The sequence below is a fragment of the Pediculus humanus genome, genomic scaffold, assembly GCF_000006295.1.
Source record: "Pediculus humanus corporis 1103172107673 genomic scaffold, whole genome shotgun sequence".
Classification (NCBI taxonomy): Eukaryota; Metazoa; Arthropoda; class Insecta; order Psocodea; family Pediculidae; genus Pediculus; species Pediculus humanus.
The window spans coordinates 6,532-22,962 of record NW_002987282.1 but is presented as its reverse complement, the minus strand read 5'-3'; the positions used below and the strand labels follow the sequence as shown (position 1 = coordinate 22,962).

General features: G+C 27.9%; 4 protein-coding genes across 4 annotated transcripts in view; 2 read left to right on the top strand and 2 right to left on the bottom strand.

Moving 5' to 3' along the window:
- Positions 1 to 1,347: 1,347 nt before the first annotated feature.
- Positions 1,348 to 9,763, top strand: Phum_PHUM290500 (arginine/serine-rich splicing factor, putative; the record flags this gene model as incomplete). The annotated part of the gene is made up of 11 exons (XM_002426975.1): positions 1,348 to 1,473; positions 2,470 to 2,540; positions 4,093 to 4,251; positions 4,859 to 5,038; positions 5,248 to 5,317; positions 7,347 to 7,420; positions 7,713 to 7,889; positions 8,399 to 8,424; positions 9,181 to 9,307; positions 9,397 to 9,504; positions 9,670 to 9,763. 11 exons carry the CDS (start codon positions 1,348 to 1,350, stop codon positions 9,761 to 9,763), a joined length of 1,212 nt encoding a protein of 403 aa, XP_002427020.1.
- Positions 9,764 to 12,066: 2,303 nt separating this feature from the next.
- On the bottom strand, positions 12,067 to 13,337 carry Phum_PHUM290490 (serine/threonine-protein phosphatase PP-V, putative; the record flags this gene model as incomplete). The annotated part of the gene is made up of 5 exons (XM_002426974.1): positions 12,067 to 12,257; positions 12,341 to 12,608; positions 12,684 to 12,763; positions 12,846 to 13,149; positions 13,269 to 13,337. The coding sequence occupies 5 exons, from the start codon at positions 13,335 to 13,337 to the stop codon at positions 12,067 to 12,069; spliced, it is 912 nt and encodes a 303-aa protein (XP_002427019.1).
- Positions 13,338 to 13,779: 442 nt separating this feature from the next.
- Phum_PHUM290480 (DNA-directed RNA polymerases I, II, and III 7.0 kDa polypeptide, putative) lies at positions 13,780 to 14,022 on the top strand (the record flags this gene model as incomplete). The annotated part of the gene is made up of 2 exons (XM_002426973.1): positions 13,780 to 13,837; positions 13,907 to 14,022. The coding sequence occupies 2 exons, from the start codon at positions 13,780 to 13,782 to the stop codon at positions 14,020 to 14,022; spliced, it is 174 nt and encodes a 57-aa protein (XP_002427018.1).
- Positions 14,023 to 15,409: 1,387 nt separating this feature from the next.
- Phum_PHUM290370 (uncharacterized protein) overlaps positions 15,410 to 16,431 on the bottom strand; it is a gene marked incomplete at both ends in the record, with an annotated part of 4,101 nt that continues 3,079 nt past the window's right edge. The window contains 5 exons of the mRNA XM_002426972.1: positions 15,410 to 15,448; positions 15,477 to 15,490; positions 15,616 to 15,733; positions 15,815 to 15,884; positions 15,969 to 16,401. Of these exons, the coding sequence (XP_002427017.1) occupies positions 15,410 to 15,448; positions 15,477 to 15,490; positions 15,616 to 15,733; positions 15,815 to 15,884; positions 15,969 to 16,401 (674 nt within the window). The remainder of the gene's footprint in view (positions 15,449 to 15,476; positions 15,491 to 15,615; positions 15,734 to 15,814; positions 15,885 to 15,968; positions 16,402 to 16,431) is intronic.

The window sequence follows — 16,431 nt, the reverse complement described above, 5'->3', positions numbered from 1 at the left end:
CATGTTGGAAAAATATTAAACTTCATGTTTAGACTCAAATATTTTAAGGTTTATTAAAGGCTTTAATGATTCACATGCATTCAACAGTATTAAATTTATTTCAATTGCTATCCCCCCCTTCCCTTCCCCCCTTTTTGTTTTCTTAAATCAAAAATATAAATATTTTCTAGGCAATATAAGTAAGTTTTCGATAAAACAAAAATTATTTCCTAATTTTTTTATACAATGCCCAATTGTTTAAAATTTCCTACTTTTATATATAATTCGACAATATTATGAAATTAAGGATTTATTGTTTTTTTTTTTAAACAACACCATTGAATGATGATATTAAATACATCATTTTGTAATATTATAGCTAGTTATAAAATCTTATAAATTATTTTGACCTACTGTGAATGATATGATATGTTTTATGTTTTCAATTGAATATAATTTGTCAAAACAGGAACAGTATAGGATTGATTCGAAACTTAAAGTAAAATGTGTTCGATTATGTTTTTTTTCTCGATAAAATGTTTTTGTGAGCTTTTGTCGTTAATAATTAGAATAATATTCACTCTCATATGTAATGAAAATCAAATTTGTTTTATATATATATATAGTTATTTGGAATTATTAGAATTATAAGATTTTTTTTTTTTAGCAAATTTAAAAAAGTTAACAAAGAAAAATACAAGGTCAGTAATCTCTGTTGTGTTTTTAGAAATTTCTATGAAACTTTGCTCTTTACTGATAATGATGAGATTTTATGTAAAATAAGAGATGATTTTATGAATTGTTTTCTATAAATTTAATTTTCTTAATCTTTTCGATTGAAAAAAAAAAAAAAAAAAAAAAAATTTTTCCCCTTTGGATTATCAAGTTTTATCGAAACACCCCCCCCCCCCCATTTCATTCCCAAATTTCATAATTAATTTTCCTTCCCTTACAGTTCAGGTGTACCATTTTTTTTTTTTTTTTACTGTTATTGTGGTTTAAAAAAAAGAAAAGGAAAAAAAAGATTTGATGGTGGAAATTAAGGAAATTCGGTTGCATGTTTTTTTTTTTTTTTTTTTTTTTTTTTTTAATAAACTCGGTTCAAAGTCCATCCCTGTCAAAAAAAAAACCGAATTGGAAAAAATGAAATTTTACAATTTTAAAGATGTGGTTGTTGTTTTATTTCATTTAAGAACAATGTGCACCCGAGTATTCGTTGGGGGCCTGTCGTACAGGGTGCGAGAACGTGACCTTGAGCGTTTCTTCCGCAAATATGGAAGAGTTAAGGATATATCGATGAAGAATGGATATGCATTTGTGGTAAGTTAGTTGTCTAACATTTTTTTGATTTTTGTTCTTTACAGCAGAATGGTAGGGACAAGAGTTTATATTGGTGGTCTGCCTTATGGTGTTAAAGACAGAGACATTGAAAGGTTCTTTAAAGGGTATGGCAGAATCCGTGACATTCTCATCAAAAATGGGTATGGATTCGTGGTAAGTATAATCAAAAATTTAAAAAGGGAAAATAAAAAAAAAAAAAACCAACTACTAGTAAGAGGCCATCGAATATAGTTTAGGCAAGTAGTGGTAGTGGTAGTAGTAGTAGTATTAGAATCCAGTTTTTTTTTTTTTTTATTATTATTAGAGCTTGTAAACAACAACTATGGCTCCTCGTCGTTCATTTGCAACATTTCCTTTTGTTAACTTTATTATTATTATTATTATTATTATTATTATTATTATTATTATTATTATTATTATTAACAAAAAAAAAAAAAAAAACCTGTTTGACAACATGTTAATATGGTTTCGTTTATTATTATGAAATAACATTTATTAACATTTAAGTTTGAAATTTTAATTTTGTTTTTTTATTATAAAAATTAAATATCGATAATCGATATTGATTCTTGTTTTAATTATTGATTTTTTTTTTTTTTTTTTACTACTTCTAATGTTTTTTTTTTTTATAATTTTCTTCTGCTCTTTTTTTTTTCTCTTCCATTACTTCTGTCATTGAATTAAACTCTTTCTAATTTTTTCTTAAAGTTTTTAACGCAGAGTCTGCAAAAAAAAAAAGGGGGGGAGGGAGGGGAAAAAATAATTTAAATTAACTTTTCTCCATACAACAGAAGTTTCTTAATGAGTTTTTTTTTTTTTATTTGTAAAGGTAAGACAGGTAATAAATTTTAAAAAATGAAACTATATATAGTTTAAACAATAATTTTTTTTTTAAAAATTACAAATGAGGTAAATTTTACTGAAAATCATTGGGGAAACATTTATTTATTTCATTATTATTATTATTATTATTATAGGTTTGTAAGTTTCCCCCGCAGTTTTTTTTTTTTTTTTATTAAAAATATACTCCTGGTAGTATTTCGCTTGGTTGGAAATTTACAAAATTGTAAAATGAAAGCACCATCATAATAATAATAATAATAATTGTTTTAATTAAAATTTTTCTTTTTTCTTTTCTCTTTTTTTAAGGAATTCGATGATTATAGGGATGCGGATGATGCTGTTTATGAATTAAATGGAAAGGATCTGTTGGGAGAACGGTAAGTACTTTTAAATTGTTTTCTCTAAAAAAAAGAAAAGAAAGAAAATTAATTAATTAATTAAATTAAAAAATGGCTTTAGAAAAATTTACTAAAAAAAAAAAAAAAAGAGAAAATTTTTTTTTGCTTTTAGTGAAATCTAAAAAAAAAAAAAAAAAAACTTTATAATAACCTTTAGCGTGTTTTGTTGCATGTTTAGATGCAAAAGAATTATTAACTTTATTTTTTTTTTTTTTTTCAATAATTTTTAAAAAACCATCAACTTTTTTTTTTTTTTTTTGTATATATACGTGACTTTTTGTTATTTCCTAATGAAATCATCTTTTTGTTGTTGTTGTTGTTGAGGTGATTAACATTAGAAAGTAGAAATAATAAATAAATTGAAGATGTAGGCAGAAAAGGAACTTTAAAGCCGAGCCGGTTTTTTTTTTTTTTTTAAAAGATTTTGTTATTAAAAATGTTGTTGAAGTTTCTTTTTTTTTTCCCACATGCAAATTTAAAAACTCCTACACTTTTGTATAATTTTTTTTTTGTTGTTCAAATCATGTTTGTCATGTTTGAATTGTATTTACTTGCCACGAAAAAAAAAAAGAAAAAAAAATTTTTTTAATACGAAATTTGATTATAAACGTATCATTATTATTATTATTATTATTATTATTATTATTATTTTCAATTCTTTGCAATAAATAATAAGGAAGTTATAAATGAGTAATAAAATAAAATAAAAATAAAAAAGTTTTTGGAAACAGTTGAATCGTAATATGATTCGACGTAAATTCAGGTATGTTGTACCACCAAGGAATCCTCTAAATGATTTACTCGGCAATCGAATTAATAATTTTAAAAAAAAAAAAAAAAAATGGTTGCTTTCTAAAAATTTTAACCTTTTTAACTTTTTTTTTTTATGTTAAAACGAATTCTGCGTAGTCTTGAGCGTGGCGAATGATTTCATTTAATTTTATAATTGTAACTTAAAAAGTTTATAATTCTTTAAAATCTCTTGTAAATGTATGTTGTGCGTGCGTGTGCGTGTGCGTGTGTTGTATAATTTAATTAATTATTAATCTACTAGGTAGACGATTCAAAAACGAAAAGTATTTTATTACAACCGCAGCGCTAATAAAAGACAAATTTTAAAAATGCTTAGAAAAAAAATTTGCACATTGCAAGTTTGCGTTAAATGTGAAATGAAGCAAAGAAATTATTGGGAAAAAAAGAAAATTTTGCTTCATTTGTATTTAACATTTTTTTTTTTTTGTATAAAATATCAAAAATGTAAGGAGTAGATCACCGTCACCTTCGTAGTTCATCGAACAAAAAACATATTTATTTTTTTAATTAAAAAACCCTCATTGGGATTTGTAAAATGAAAAAAGAGTTTGCCTTAATTCCAGCGTTATAGTCGAACATGCCAGAGGAACAGATAGAAGTCGAAGGAGTAGAGATCGTTACGGTGGCGGTGGATTCGGAAGAAGGCGTTGGGACAGGTTAGTAGAATTTTAAATTATATAAACAAGCTCACTGATGGAAGAAATTACTGTGTTTACAGAGTGTCAGTTGAACGAGCACGGGGGACTCCGCGGGGAAGTGACCGTTGGAAAGATAGAGACCGATACGGTCGGTTCGGGCCTCCCCCTCGCAGGCGAAGCCGCGATCGTCGGGACAGGGACCGGGATAGAGATAGATATGATCGTGATCGGGACAGGAAGTAAGAGGCGTTAAATCTTAATTGAATGGCGCCCTCCTGGTTTGTTTTCATTAATAAATTGATATCGAAATAAATAAAGTCCCGGAAATACGAAACAAAAACAAACAAAAATGGGTTTTATAATAATAATAATTATTAGTAGAAAAGATTAATAAGGCATTTCTCAATGGCTCAGTTAGTTGTTGCTTTTGTGCTAAATACTTTTGAATGTAACATATCCTAAATTATCATGAGGTCTTATGAGTGGTAGAGACGTGCGCGGGTTTATTATTCGATTATCAAGTTGTTGCATTCACAAGTGTGCACTGTTTATTAGTTGGTGACGACTCATATCGATAGCGAGGCCTTTTTTTTTTTTTTTTTTTTGTATAAACTTTGCACAAAATTTGATTTTTAGCGTGTTTAACCAACTTCGATATCCAAAATGAAAAAAGCCAAAGCAAAGCCAACACACACACACATACAAGCCAATGCCAAAAAGCACAAAGCCAATCCAAGCCAATTCAATGAGTCAAAGCCAATCTCCAACCACCCAACAATCAAATCAATCAAAAGAATCAATATCGATCAACCTCGAGTACTTTTTTGTGTTATGTGTTTAATCAAGCCAATTTTTAGCAAGACGAATTTCTCTGCAAAATAAATATTTAGCTCAAGCTTTTCAGATTCCAGATATCGTCGATTCATGTTCGTCCGGTTTGTTCTGTTGCCTTTGTCATTACAAGATTGTTCTTATGTTTTTATATTTTTTTGTTTCCAGAGAGGATAGGGGACGCGGAAGCGACAGGTGAGTCAAATATCAATGAGATGTGTGTTAAAAAAAATCCAAAATGTGTTAAACCAAAAGTGGGTTATGAAAAATAATAATAATAATAGTTTTATATACCCAAATTTAAAAAAAAAAAAAGGGGGGGGGGTTAGAAATCGCTTTTGGAATAGCACTTATCTAACGTTTTGAGGGAGCATTTAAATTAAATTTGATTTGGTCGTTGACAGGTATGGGCCGCCGACGAGAACCGAATACCGTCTCATCGTTGAAAATCTGTCGAGTCGTGTAAGTTGGCAGGTAAGAAATTTTTTATTTTATTATTCCGCTGTCTTTTTACCATAAATCCTCGTGACCTTACATTGTGAAGAAGAATTCAGTTCATCTTCATTAAAATGGGGGGTGTAAAATATGTAGTTGAAAGGAAAGAGAAACTGCACTAACATGAGTATCTCTTTTTTTCGGGTTAGAAGTTGAAAACAAAAAGGATTTTTGAGATTTAGAGTATATTTGCAGAGAAATTTCGTTGTTTTCGATTGGGGTTGGGGAGGGGGTGGTAATAAACAATCCTTAGGATTGACCTGCCATTGACCTTAGTGCAGTTTCTTATCGTAATTGTATTATCACAAATTAAAAAAAAAAAAAATTAAAAAAAAAAAAAATGTATAAAAAGTGTGTTTTAAAATGATGTGGATCTTTTTGTCTAAAGAGCATAGCTCTCGTCGCAGACGATGGCTGAGAGGGGCATATACCTAAAAAGAGATGACTGACGCAATCCCGGGCCTGGTGCGAAGACGCTATCCCATTCAGTCGTTGACTATCCCGTAAGATGTGGAGATCGAAATCCTTGAAAGAAGGAAGCCACTCTGGGCCATCGGAAGACCGGGGATTCGGGATTCGGTCGCCCACTGAACCACTCGGCCCCCGTCCGGCAGAGGTGGACACATACTTACAAACAGCCTAAGGAACCGAAATACAAGGAAAACGTTTTCCAAACCTGTTTTCCTTTTTTAGTCCTATAACATTTTTATTACACATTTTGTAAATTCCTCCTCCTTAACATCAGTTTTTTATGTAGAGCGACATAAACATATTTTATGTCGGGTGAAAAAGCGTGAGAGAAAGAGAAACACACAGAGAGAGAGAGAGTGTGTGTAAAACACAGAGAGACAGAGTTTCGGAAAAATAAAAAAAAAAAAAAAAGTAAAACCAATATGGAAGTAGGTCAACAAGAATGGTGGGAAGTTGACGCACAACTGGCTCCAAGGGCTCAAAGTAATCAAAAAATTCAATCCGAATCGGGATCCGAGGGACCGTTCAAAGCTCAAAAAGTTCCCCTTTGACGACTTAAACCAGCCTGGTCTAGATGATCGGTCGTACCATTACCACTAGTTCAATGACTGAAAAAAGGTAAATTTCTTACCTGTTCACATAATTCAAGTATGATTTTCATGTCACACATTGTCCCCCCTCCCCCTTGCCCCCCCCAAAAAAAACAAAATAAGTTAACACAAAGCGTTGGGCCGCGAGGGTTGGTTGCTTCGATTACTCGTTTCGGTTTTTATTTTTTTTTTTTTTTTTTATTTTCTTTTTTTTTTTTTTTTTTTTTTTGCCGAAAGAACAAAGAACCACACACACGTGACACACTCGTCAATCATACACGTGTCATAAATTTTTATCCTTTTCCCACCCTTATTCTTTTCATCATCACCATCATCATCATCATCATCATCATTACCATTATATTATAATTGAAAGTGCAAACGTTCATTAATTAGACATTCTTGTTATTTTTTTTTTATCATCTTTTCTTTTAGTTTGTTTGTTTGTTTGTTTGTTTGTTTTTGTTTGTTTTTTAAATATCCATAGCAAACATTTATTGTTTGTTTCTTCATACATTTTTGGCTCTCTCTTTTAAAAATCAAAAATCCTAAAAAAATTTTTTTCTTTTCCCTTTCTCCACCACCAGGCTGTATATTTAAGTTCACGTCTTGGCTATTTTTAAAAAAAAAAAAAAATAATGATAATAATAATAACAACGAAAATGAAAATAATGAAAGAAAAAATAATAATGATAATAATTGTTGGACACAAACACACACACACACGCAGAGAGGACTTTATAATCGTTTATAATCAGTTGAATCTGGGTATTGAGAGATACATTGAGTTGATTGATTTTCTATTGTGGATTTAAAATTTTTTTTTTTTTCTTTTTTTTTTAATATTTTTTCTCTTCGTTTGATTTTCCTTCCCCCCAAAAAAATAATTTAAAAAAAGGAAAATTTGATTTTCATTTTATGTTCATATTTTAAATTTTTTTCTTCAGGATTTGAAAGATTACATGCGTCAAGCTGGTGAAGTGACTTACGCCGATGCTCACAAGAATCGGAGAAACGAAGGGTGAGTTTTTATTATTATCATTATTATTATTTATTTATTTATTTATTTTTCGTCTGTCTCTCTCTTACGCATTGGAATCGCGTTGAAATGTCGTTTACATAAATAAATGGTAGCATATTCAATGATGATTATTAATTTATCTCTCGGGGCTGAAAGTTCTGATGCATAAAAATTTATCTGACGAATTTATTTATTGAAATGAATTTAAAATGATAATGATAATCGATAAATGATTTATAACTGAATTATTATTATTATTATTATTATTTTTTATTTTTTTTTTTCTATGTAGGATTGTCGAATTTAGTTCGAGTTCGGATTTGAAAGCGGCAATCGACAAATTGGATGGAACCGAATTAAACGGACGGAAAATTCGTCTTATAGAAGATAAGAGTAGACGTCGAAGATCTCGATCATCTAGCGGGTCGCATTCGAGATCTCGTTCTCGATCAAGGTATTTGTTACCTGGGTAAATTGGGTTCTTCGAGAGTACGTGCGCGCGTAAAAAATGTCTGCGTGCGTCCGTACTTGCGTAAATTATTATTATTATTCCTTGGCTCCCGCTCTGCATACCTATATACGATACGTATATGGGTTTGCATGTAAAAAATGTTTCTACATTATTATTATTATCTATTCATTTTTTTTTTTTTTTTGTAAAAAATGAACAAAAACAAAAAAGAAAAAGAAAAGCTCACTAAAAACAACTTTGATAATATATAATTTGTCAGTGTTTTTTCGAGGTGGTGTGGTGAGCTGTGTGATGAAGAAACTGTCTTTTGATTAAAGGAAGGAAGGAGGAGGTGGAGGAGGAGGAGGAGAGATGATGGAAAGAAAGGATTTTGCAAAATGGAGTTGGATGGGATTCCGATGGGTCTACGGAAAAAAAAAAAAAAAAAAAAAAAAAAAAAAAAATGGGTCATTTAAAAAACAAAACTTTATACCCTTTTTGTTGAAACTGAAAAAAAAAAATTTCAGTTCCGTCCCGTTACTTTTACAAGAAAGTAAATTTTGACTCGCCCCCCGAGCCCCAGGCCACAGGCACACCCCCGTCCCCCTCCCTCCCTCCCTCCACACAAACACAAACAGAAAAATTATTCTACAAATGTAAATTGACGAAATGATTATGGCTTACATATATATATCATCATCATCATAATGGCACTAGGTACATTTTTTGCCCCCCCCCCCTCCCTCCCTCACATCCCCCCAAAAAAAAATGTGAAATATTTGGCATTGCTTTGGCAGATTCGTTTTGGTTTTGGCTTATTTATTATTATTATTATTATTATTAATAAAAAACAACCAGGAACGCGGCGTCGTCCATTTTTTTAGTTTTTAAGAATTTTTTTTTTTTTAAAAGATTTTTTTTTCAAAATAAATTTTGGAAACAAAAATGAATTGAATTGATTTATGAGAAATTATATTGAAAAAAAAATCTTTTTAATTATTATTAATTTTTAATTATTATTTTGCTTTTATTAAAGTGTGTCACGTGGTTTATTAATTTTCTTTTTTTTTTTTTTTAGTTCATTTTAATAAGAGCAAAATTTTTTTATTTAATATAGGTTTTTAATAAATTCTCCGTTTAGCCGAGAATTATTATTATTATTATTATTGTTTTTTGTATTGTTTTTTTTTTTTTTTTTTACCTTGTGAAAGGTGTATAATAAGATGGATGAGAAAGAGGTAGAGAGGTAGAGGGGGGTATGGGAAACGTGTCTTACTTAATTTGTTGTCTTTTTCTATATTATCAATAGATCAAGTAGGAGTCGGAGGAGCAGGAGTAGCAGACGAAGCAGTCGTTCGAAATCCAAATCGAGAGGTCGATCCAAATCCGCTTCCCGGTCGAAAAGTCGCGATAGATCTCGATCCAAATCCAAGTGAGTTTTATATAAAAATTTTTTTTTTTTTTTTTTCTTCTGCTTTTCTTCTGCTTTTTTTTTTTTTTTAAAATGTTTTTCTCACACTTTTAGGAATAACAGATCGAAGTCGAGATCGCGGTCTCAATCCAAGTCTCCTATAAAAAATAACAGATCAAAATCCAGATCGGAATCGAAACCCAAAAATGGATCAGTTTCCAAGTAAGTAATGATAATGATGATGATGATGATGATACGTAAGAGAAAGATGGTGGGAGGGGGGCGGGGCGGGGCGGGTCGGGTCAAGTTGAATTTCGTAGGGGGATTTTTTTTTGTTTTCCTCGATGACGTAATTGATTTGATATCGTTTTTTCTGTACATTTTTAGGGATCGCTCTCGTTCCCATTCGGGAAGCAAAGGGAAGTCGAAATCAAGGAGCCGATCTCCGTTGAAAAAAGATGACAATGAAAAAGAAGATTAGACGTGTTTTCTTTACTCCTTTTTTTTTTGTCTTTTTCTTTTTTTTTTGGGGGGGGGGAGCGGGGGGATTTTGATTTTTAATTTAAAAAGCCAAACCGTCGAGAAGAAATAACAAAGAAAGTTTTTTTTTTTTTTTTTTTTTAAAGTAAACTTTAATCGTAGAATATTAATCGATTGTTGATTGATTGGAAATTATCACTCGTTCCCCGACCAATTATTATTATTATTATTATTATTATTTTCATTGTTGATTTTTCACACGTGGGAAATGATGTCGTCGCCACGTGATCTTTACACGATCGATGAATTGAAGAAAAATATTAATAATATTAGAAATTTAGAGAGAGGGAGAAAGAGGGTAGGAAGGGAGGGAGGGGGAAATTTGAACAAAAACTGGCTTTATTATTATCATCATTATTATTATTATTATTTTCAATTCAAACGATATTTGCGGGGGGGGGAAGGGGGAGGGAAACTCGTAACGCGTCGACTTTCTCATTTCTTTTCATTTTCGACGGTTTCTCAAATTATATATTAAAAATCAAAATTAAAAAAAAAAAAGGAAAAAGGGAAAAAAAGGGAAAAAAGGAAAAAAGGAAAAAAGGAAAAGCAAAAAAAAATGAATTCAATGATTATTAAACTTAGTGTTGTAATTTTTTTTTTTTTTTTTTTTAATTGGTTTTTAAAAGGATTTAAGAAAAATGAAAAGAAAAAAAAAAAAAAAAAAGGATTACTTAATGTAATAATGATGATGATGACACATTTTTGCTGATTCAAATAGATGCACTTTTATTATTATTATTACTATTATTACTATTATTATTATTATCAATCATTTTTTAAAAGTTAAGCTTAATATTAATGTTGTCGGTTTAAATGTTTTTTTTTTTTTTTTTCTCTTTTTCTCTTTTTAATCAAGTTTCTAAAAGAAAAAAAAGGAGGTGGGGAGGGGGAGAGGGCGGAACAAGAGATTTCCAAAAAAAAAAAATATATTCTGCTCCTCCCCTCCCCCTTTAAATAACTTTAATTTTTATTTCTTTTCTTTGATTTTTTTAATTTTAATTGTGTACGAATTTAGTGTAAAATAATTGTCGAAAGAAGGGACAGAGGGAGAGGGAGGGAGGGAGAGAGAAGGGAAATCGTTTGGGGAGTTGAGACCTGGTTGGTTGGGTCCATTAAGTTGTAAAAGTTTTTTCTTTTCTTTTTTTTTTTTTTCTCTTTTTTTAACCCTATTATTATTATTATTATTATTTTTAATTGGTTTTTTTTTAAATGTATATTATTATTATTATTATTATTTTACATTAATTAATAATCATTTCTTTCGACCCATGATCACGTTTGTGTAATTTAAAAAAAGAAAAAATGGTAAAATTTGTAATGAAAAAGAAAATGAAAATAATGGGAGAAAAAAAAAAATTTTTCTTTTTTCTTTTTCTTTTTTTTTTAAACTAAAAATGTTTTTAATTAATAATAATAATAATAATAATTCTCTTATTGATTGATGATAACAATTAATTTAAAAATAAATAAATAAATAAATAAAGGAAAAACTGAGCGGTTTTTTTTTTTTTTTTTTTTTTTTTTTTTGAGAAATTAAATTGAATGAAACGTATTGTTTACATTATTATTATTATTATTATTGATGAGACAAATATCTGTCATGATGATAAGAGAGAGAGAGGGGGGGGGGGGGAAAGGAAAATTTCACCAACAAATTTTATTTTATTTGATTATTTTGTGAATTTTTTTTATTATTATTGATAACCCGTCAAATTAAATTAATTTTAATATGGATTGCATTTAAAAAAATAATAATAATAATAATAGTTTGTGGTTAAAGGCATTATTAATTTAATTATCAATTAAATTTTTTTTTTTATTTCATTTATTTCTTTATAATTTACAGTATATTAGTTCACACAAAATATAATGTGATAATATATATTTTTATTTTTCTTATCATTTTTGACGAGGAACTTTTTTATTATATTTTATTATTTTAAAATTTTTTAATCGTAATAATAATAATAATAATAATGATGACTGATTATTACAGAAGATAGTTATTATAGAAAGGCTGATTTTATGGAGAAAAAAAATTTGATTTTGTATTTTTTTTAAAAAAAAAAAAAAAAATTGGGAATAGGTATATAAAGAGGTATAAATATTAACTTGACCGTATTCGTATGGCACGGAATTGGATATTGTTATTTAATTTTTTTTTTTTTTTTATATGTAATTATACCAGAAAATCATTTTGTAGGTAGTACCTTTTGTATTTTTTTTAAAATTAATAAAGGATCACAAAAAGTAAGGTATCATAGCTACGGGAGGAATTACACGATCTGAATCAGGCACGGCTTGAAATAATTTTGGCTCTTTTGTGTTGACATCTTTAAATTCGAGGATTGATGCAATGTTGCCACATCGATAACAATAATTAGGAGCTGACCACACTGTAACTAGTTTATCATCAAACATGTATTTAAAACCTGTAAAAGATATCTAAATTTAATATGGAAATGATGTTTATGTTGCAAGAAGTCGATTTATGGAAATGAATCATTCCAAGTACCTTCGTGAACTAACTGATGGGCTCTGCATATCAGAGATAAACTATTTACATGCATAAAATTGTATGTAACAGTTGGACCGAATAAATGACCAGCACCTCTGGGACTCATTGCCCAAGATTCAATTTCATCCGGATCTGACCATACTAAATCACAAAAAGCACCCTTTTGAGGAATTTCTTGGTTTCTTTCAATTGTTCTAATTTGATCGAGGGTTTGAATCTCAGGTGATAATCCTCCATGCACACAAAGAACTTGCTCATCGATAAGCTAAAATAAACGATTTCAAAAACTTATACTGTAAGTACAATTAATAATAATAATTAATTTTGATTAATGACTTACAGCAGCGACAGTTAAAAAGTCGAAAACTTTGCAACAGTATTTCCAAGCATTGGCATTACCATATTTACTTTGACATTCATCTGTAAAATTAAACATCAAGTTATTTTTTAAAAACTTTTGCAAATGAAATCGGTTATGGATTAAAAAAAGTAAGTAAATTACCATAAAATCCATACACTTGAGTTATTTGCCTCGACTCGTGATTACCCCTAAGCAATGTTATTTTTTCAGACCATTTTGCTTTTAAAGTAAGCAGTCTTGTAAATGTTTCTAATCCATAATATCCTCTATCGACAAAATCACCCATAAAAATATAACTAGTATCAGGTACAGCTCCACCATTTCTAAAAAGCTCTTCTAAATCATAAAACTGCCCGTGAATATCTCCACATACTGTTACAGGTGTAGAAACCGGTTGTATATTAGATTCTTCTATTAAAATGTCACAAACCAAATCACATAATTTCTAAAATGAAAACATGTAAAATAATAATAATTATTATTATTATTGTTTAAACCCTTTTAAAATTACAATCCATAAAATTTCTAAGGTCAAAAAGTATTATATAAAAAACTAGCACGCACCTTAAGATCATTTTCCGGCAGATATTTACATTGTTTGGCAATTTCAATCCATTTGTCGACTTCTGACATTTTTATATATTTCAGTGATTAAGGCATTCAATGAGTTACATAAAATAACATTAAAATTATTTTTCCCGACTATCCCTGTAACATTTGAATCGAAAATAAAAGCGAAAGGCCAAGAATTATTTAAAATTAAGCAAATAAAATATTAGTGCGAATCATGTTAAAAATCATTGAAATAAAAAATTTTTTTTTAAATAAATAAATACCGTTTTAAATATGTATTAATATAAAAAAATGCTTAGGACACATTAACATCCTTCCATAAAATTGTATTTGATAAATCTTCGACAAAAATCTACGTACACGTTTGAAGTGTAACTAGTAAGCAAAGTATTACTCGAAGCATTTCGTTTGCGTTAGAGATACTTATTGTATAGGTTTCGTTTTTTTTCGTTTTTTTTTTTTTTTTTTTAAATAATAAAAAAAATAATAATTTATTATAAAAATGGATCAGAGTAAAGATACACCGGCAGTTAAAACTCCAATGGTTTACATTTGTGGAGGTAAGTCAATAATTATTTTATTAAAACGTGATTTTTATTATATATCTACAAAAGAAAATATAATTTTAGAATGCCGGCATGAAAATGAAATTAGACCCAGAGATCCTATTCGTTGTCGTGAGTGTGGATATAGAATAATGTACAAAAAAAGAACAAAAAGAGTTGTTGTGTTTGATGCTAGATAATTTTTCTGAAATGAACTAATAGTGCCTCATCTTTCCAAAGCACAATCTTGTAAATTTCAACGATGTCATTTATCAGATTGAATAACTTGTGTATTTCTTAAAGTGATTTAAAAATTGCCAAAAAAATGAAAAGTAAATTTTGTTGACTTCATGCTATTCATTCCTTATTTTTTTTTAAATTATTAATTTTTAAGAACTTTCAAACTTGTTTTAATCAAATTGTAAAACTTTAACAACTAAAAGAGCAATTTTTTAAGCTAATTATTAAATACTAAACTCTCAGCGAAATAAAAATCGATAATGTTTAAAAGTATCAAATTTAAGAATATTGATTGTAAAAGTATTTTAAGCAATAAATTATTTTATTGATTATAATCTTTTTTGTCTTCTATATAAACTTATCATCGAATAATATAAGCAAGGGTAAAAAAATAAGAAAAACTATTAGAAAATCGATTTTAATAAATTTAATACATTTAATTTTATAAAAATTATTTTTAACAAATTGATCATTTATTAAAAATGACAATGTCAGTATATATATATATATATATATATGAACATAAGTAATATTTAATATATAAATATAAATTTCTACAAGTTTAAATAATTACCGATAATAAATATATATATTAAGTTGCTTACATTTTTTTTTATTTTAATTTTTTTCACATTTAAAAAATGTTTGTGCTTAACTACATTTGACAATTTTTTATTAATTAATTAATTAATTAATTACAAGTGTCTAAATTTTATATAAAAAGAATCACAAGGCACTTCAAACTAAAAAATGAAACATTTCAAATAGCAGTGGCAAATATTTATTTATGGAAGATCGATGAATTTTTTTTAAATTCTTTTAAATAAGTTTGATTGCCTCTTATATAATATTATTATTATTAAAAAATTTAAATAAATAATTCTTATAAAATATTTTCTTTAAGTTTTTACACATTACATTTTAATAATAATAATAATAATTACAATATATAAAAAAAAATATTTTAAACTAAGATTTTATCTACTACTACTACTTATTTATGCATATGATATGAATTTTTTACGGAATGAAAGCATTAAAAAATTTTTATTTATTTATCTTTATCATTATTATTATTATTATTATTATTACAAAAATTTTCCCTTTTTAAATGCACTGATTAAATGCTAAGTTTTACTAATTTTTAATTCAAAACTAACCTCTCGAAACTAACCATTAGCCATATAAATTTGTACTGCAATTAGTTTTTAGTATTTTATTTGAAAAAAAAAAAAAAACTTGGCAATATTTACTGATTCAACAATTACTTTTTTTTTTTTTTTTTAAATCTAATATTCATTAATTATTGCACAATTGTATATGGTAATTTGACAAAATATTTGAATTTTAAAAACTACTACCATCCCACAATTTATTTGTTAAATACTAAAAAAATTATATATATTTAATAGACCCTCATAAAAGCACCTAAACAAAAACTACTTATTAAGTAAGGTATCGAGTAAATAACTCCATTATTTCAATATTGACCCATAGTATTTTCTTTTTTTTTTTTTTTTTTTTGCTTGTAATTTAAAATTAAAAAATTTTACTTTGTCTGTTTAATAAATTTAATTTTCCATCGTGAAAAATCAAATTTCTTTTAGGTAATAATGTTGCCAATGGTTCATTTGTTTCTTCTAGTTTTAAATCTGTTAAGTCTGGACTATCCTAAAAAAGAAAAAATTGTATTTGATTAAAAAAAAAATGAATGCTAAAATGATTGCAAAGTCAAATCAAATCGTTAATTACCTGTAATTTATGAATAAAATCTAGTAACTTGAGAGAAAGAGATCCACCGCTCTCTTTTAACAAGTCCAAACTTGAAAAAAAAAAAAAAAAAAAGAAATTTAGCGTAAATTTTTATGATTAATTTAAATTAGGAAACAAAATAATTTTGACTCACCTCGATTTAGCCCATAATTTATGATCACAAATTGCTTTACACACTTGCTCATTCGTAGTTGCATTGAATAAAGGAATTCCAAAATCACAATCCAACAATGTCCACCCAGACAATTCTTTATCAATTTTGTTTTCTCTTCTTTCGTTCATTGATTTCTCTTTACTCGATTCCATTTTATTTTTTTCTAAATTATTTAATTCTTCTTCTAATATACTGGCAAAATTTTGATTTGTCAAACCGTTTACAGGACTTGGTACTTGGGATTCCTCTTTATTTATCACTTGACTGTCTATCCAAGAATTGACCATGCTGTTATTGCTTTCAAAATAATTATTGACTTCTTTAAAATATGAATTGCACTGATTCAAATCACCCTGTTGGTTCAAATGAACCATTGTCAAAAATCCACAATTGTGTTTCAAGTCGATGACTTCTGACAATTTTTTTATGGCAGGATGACGAG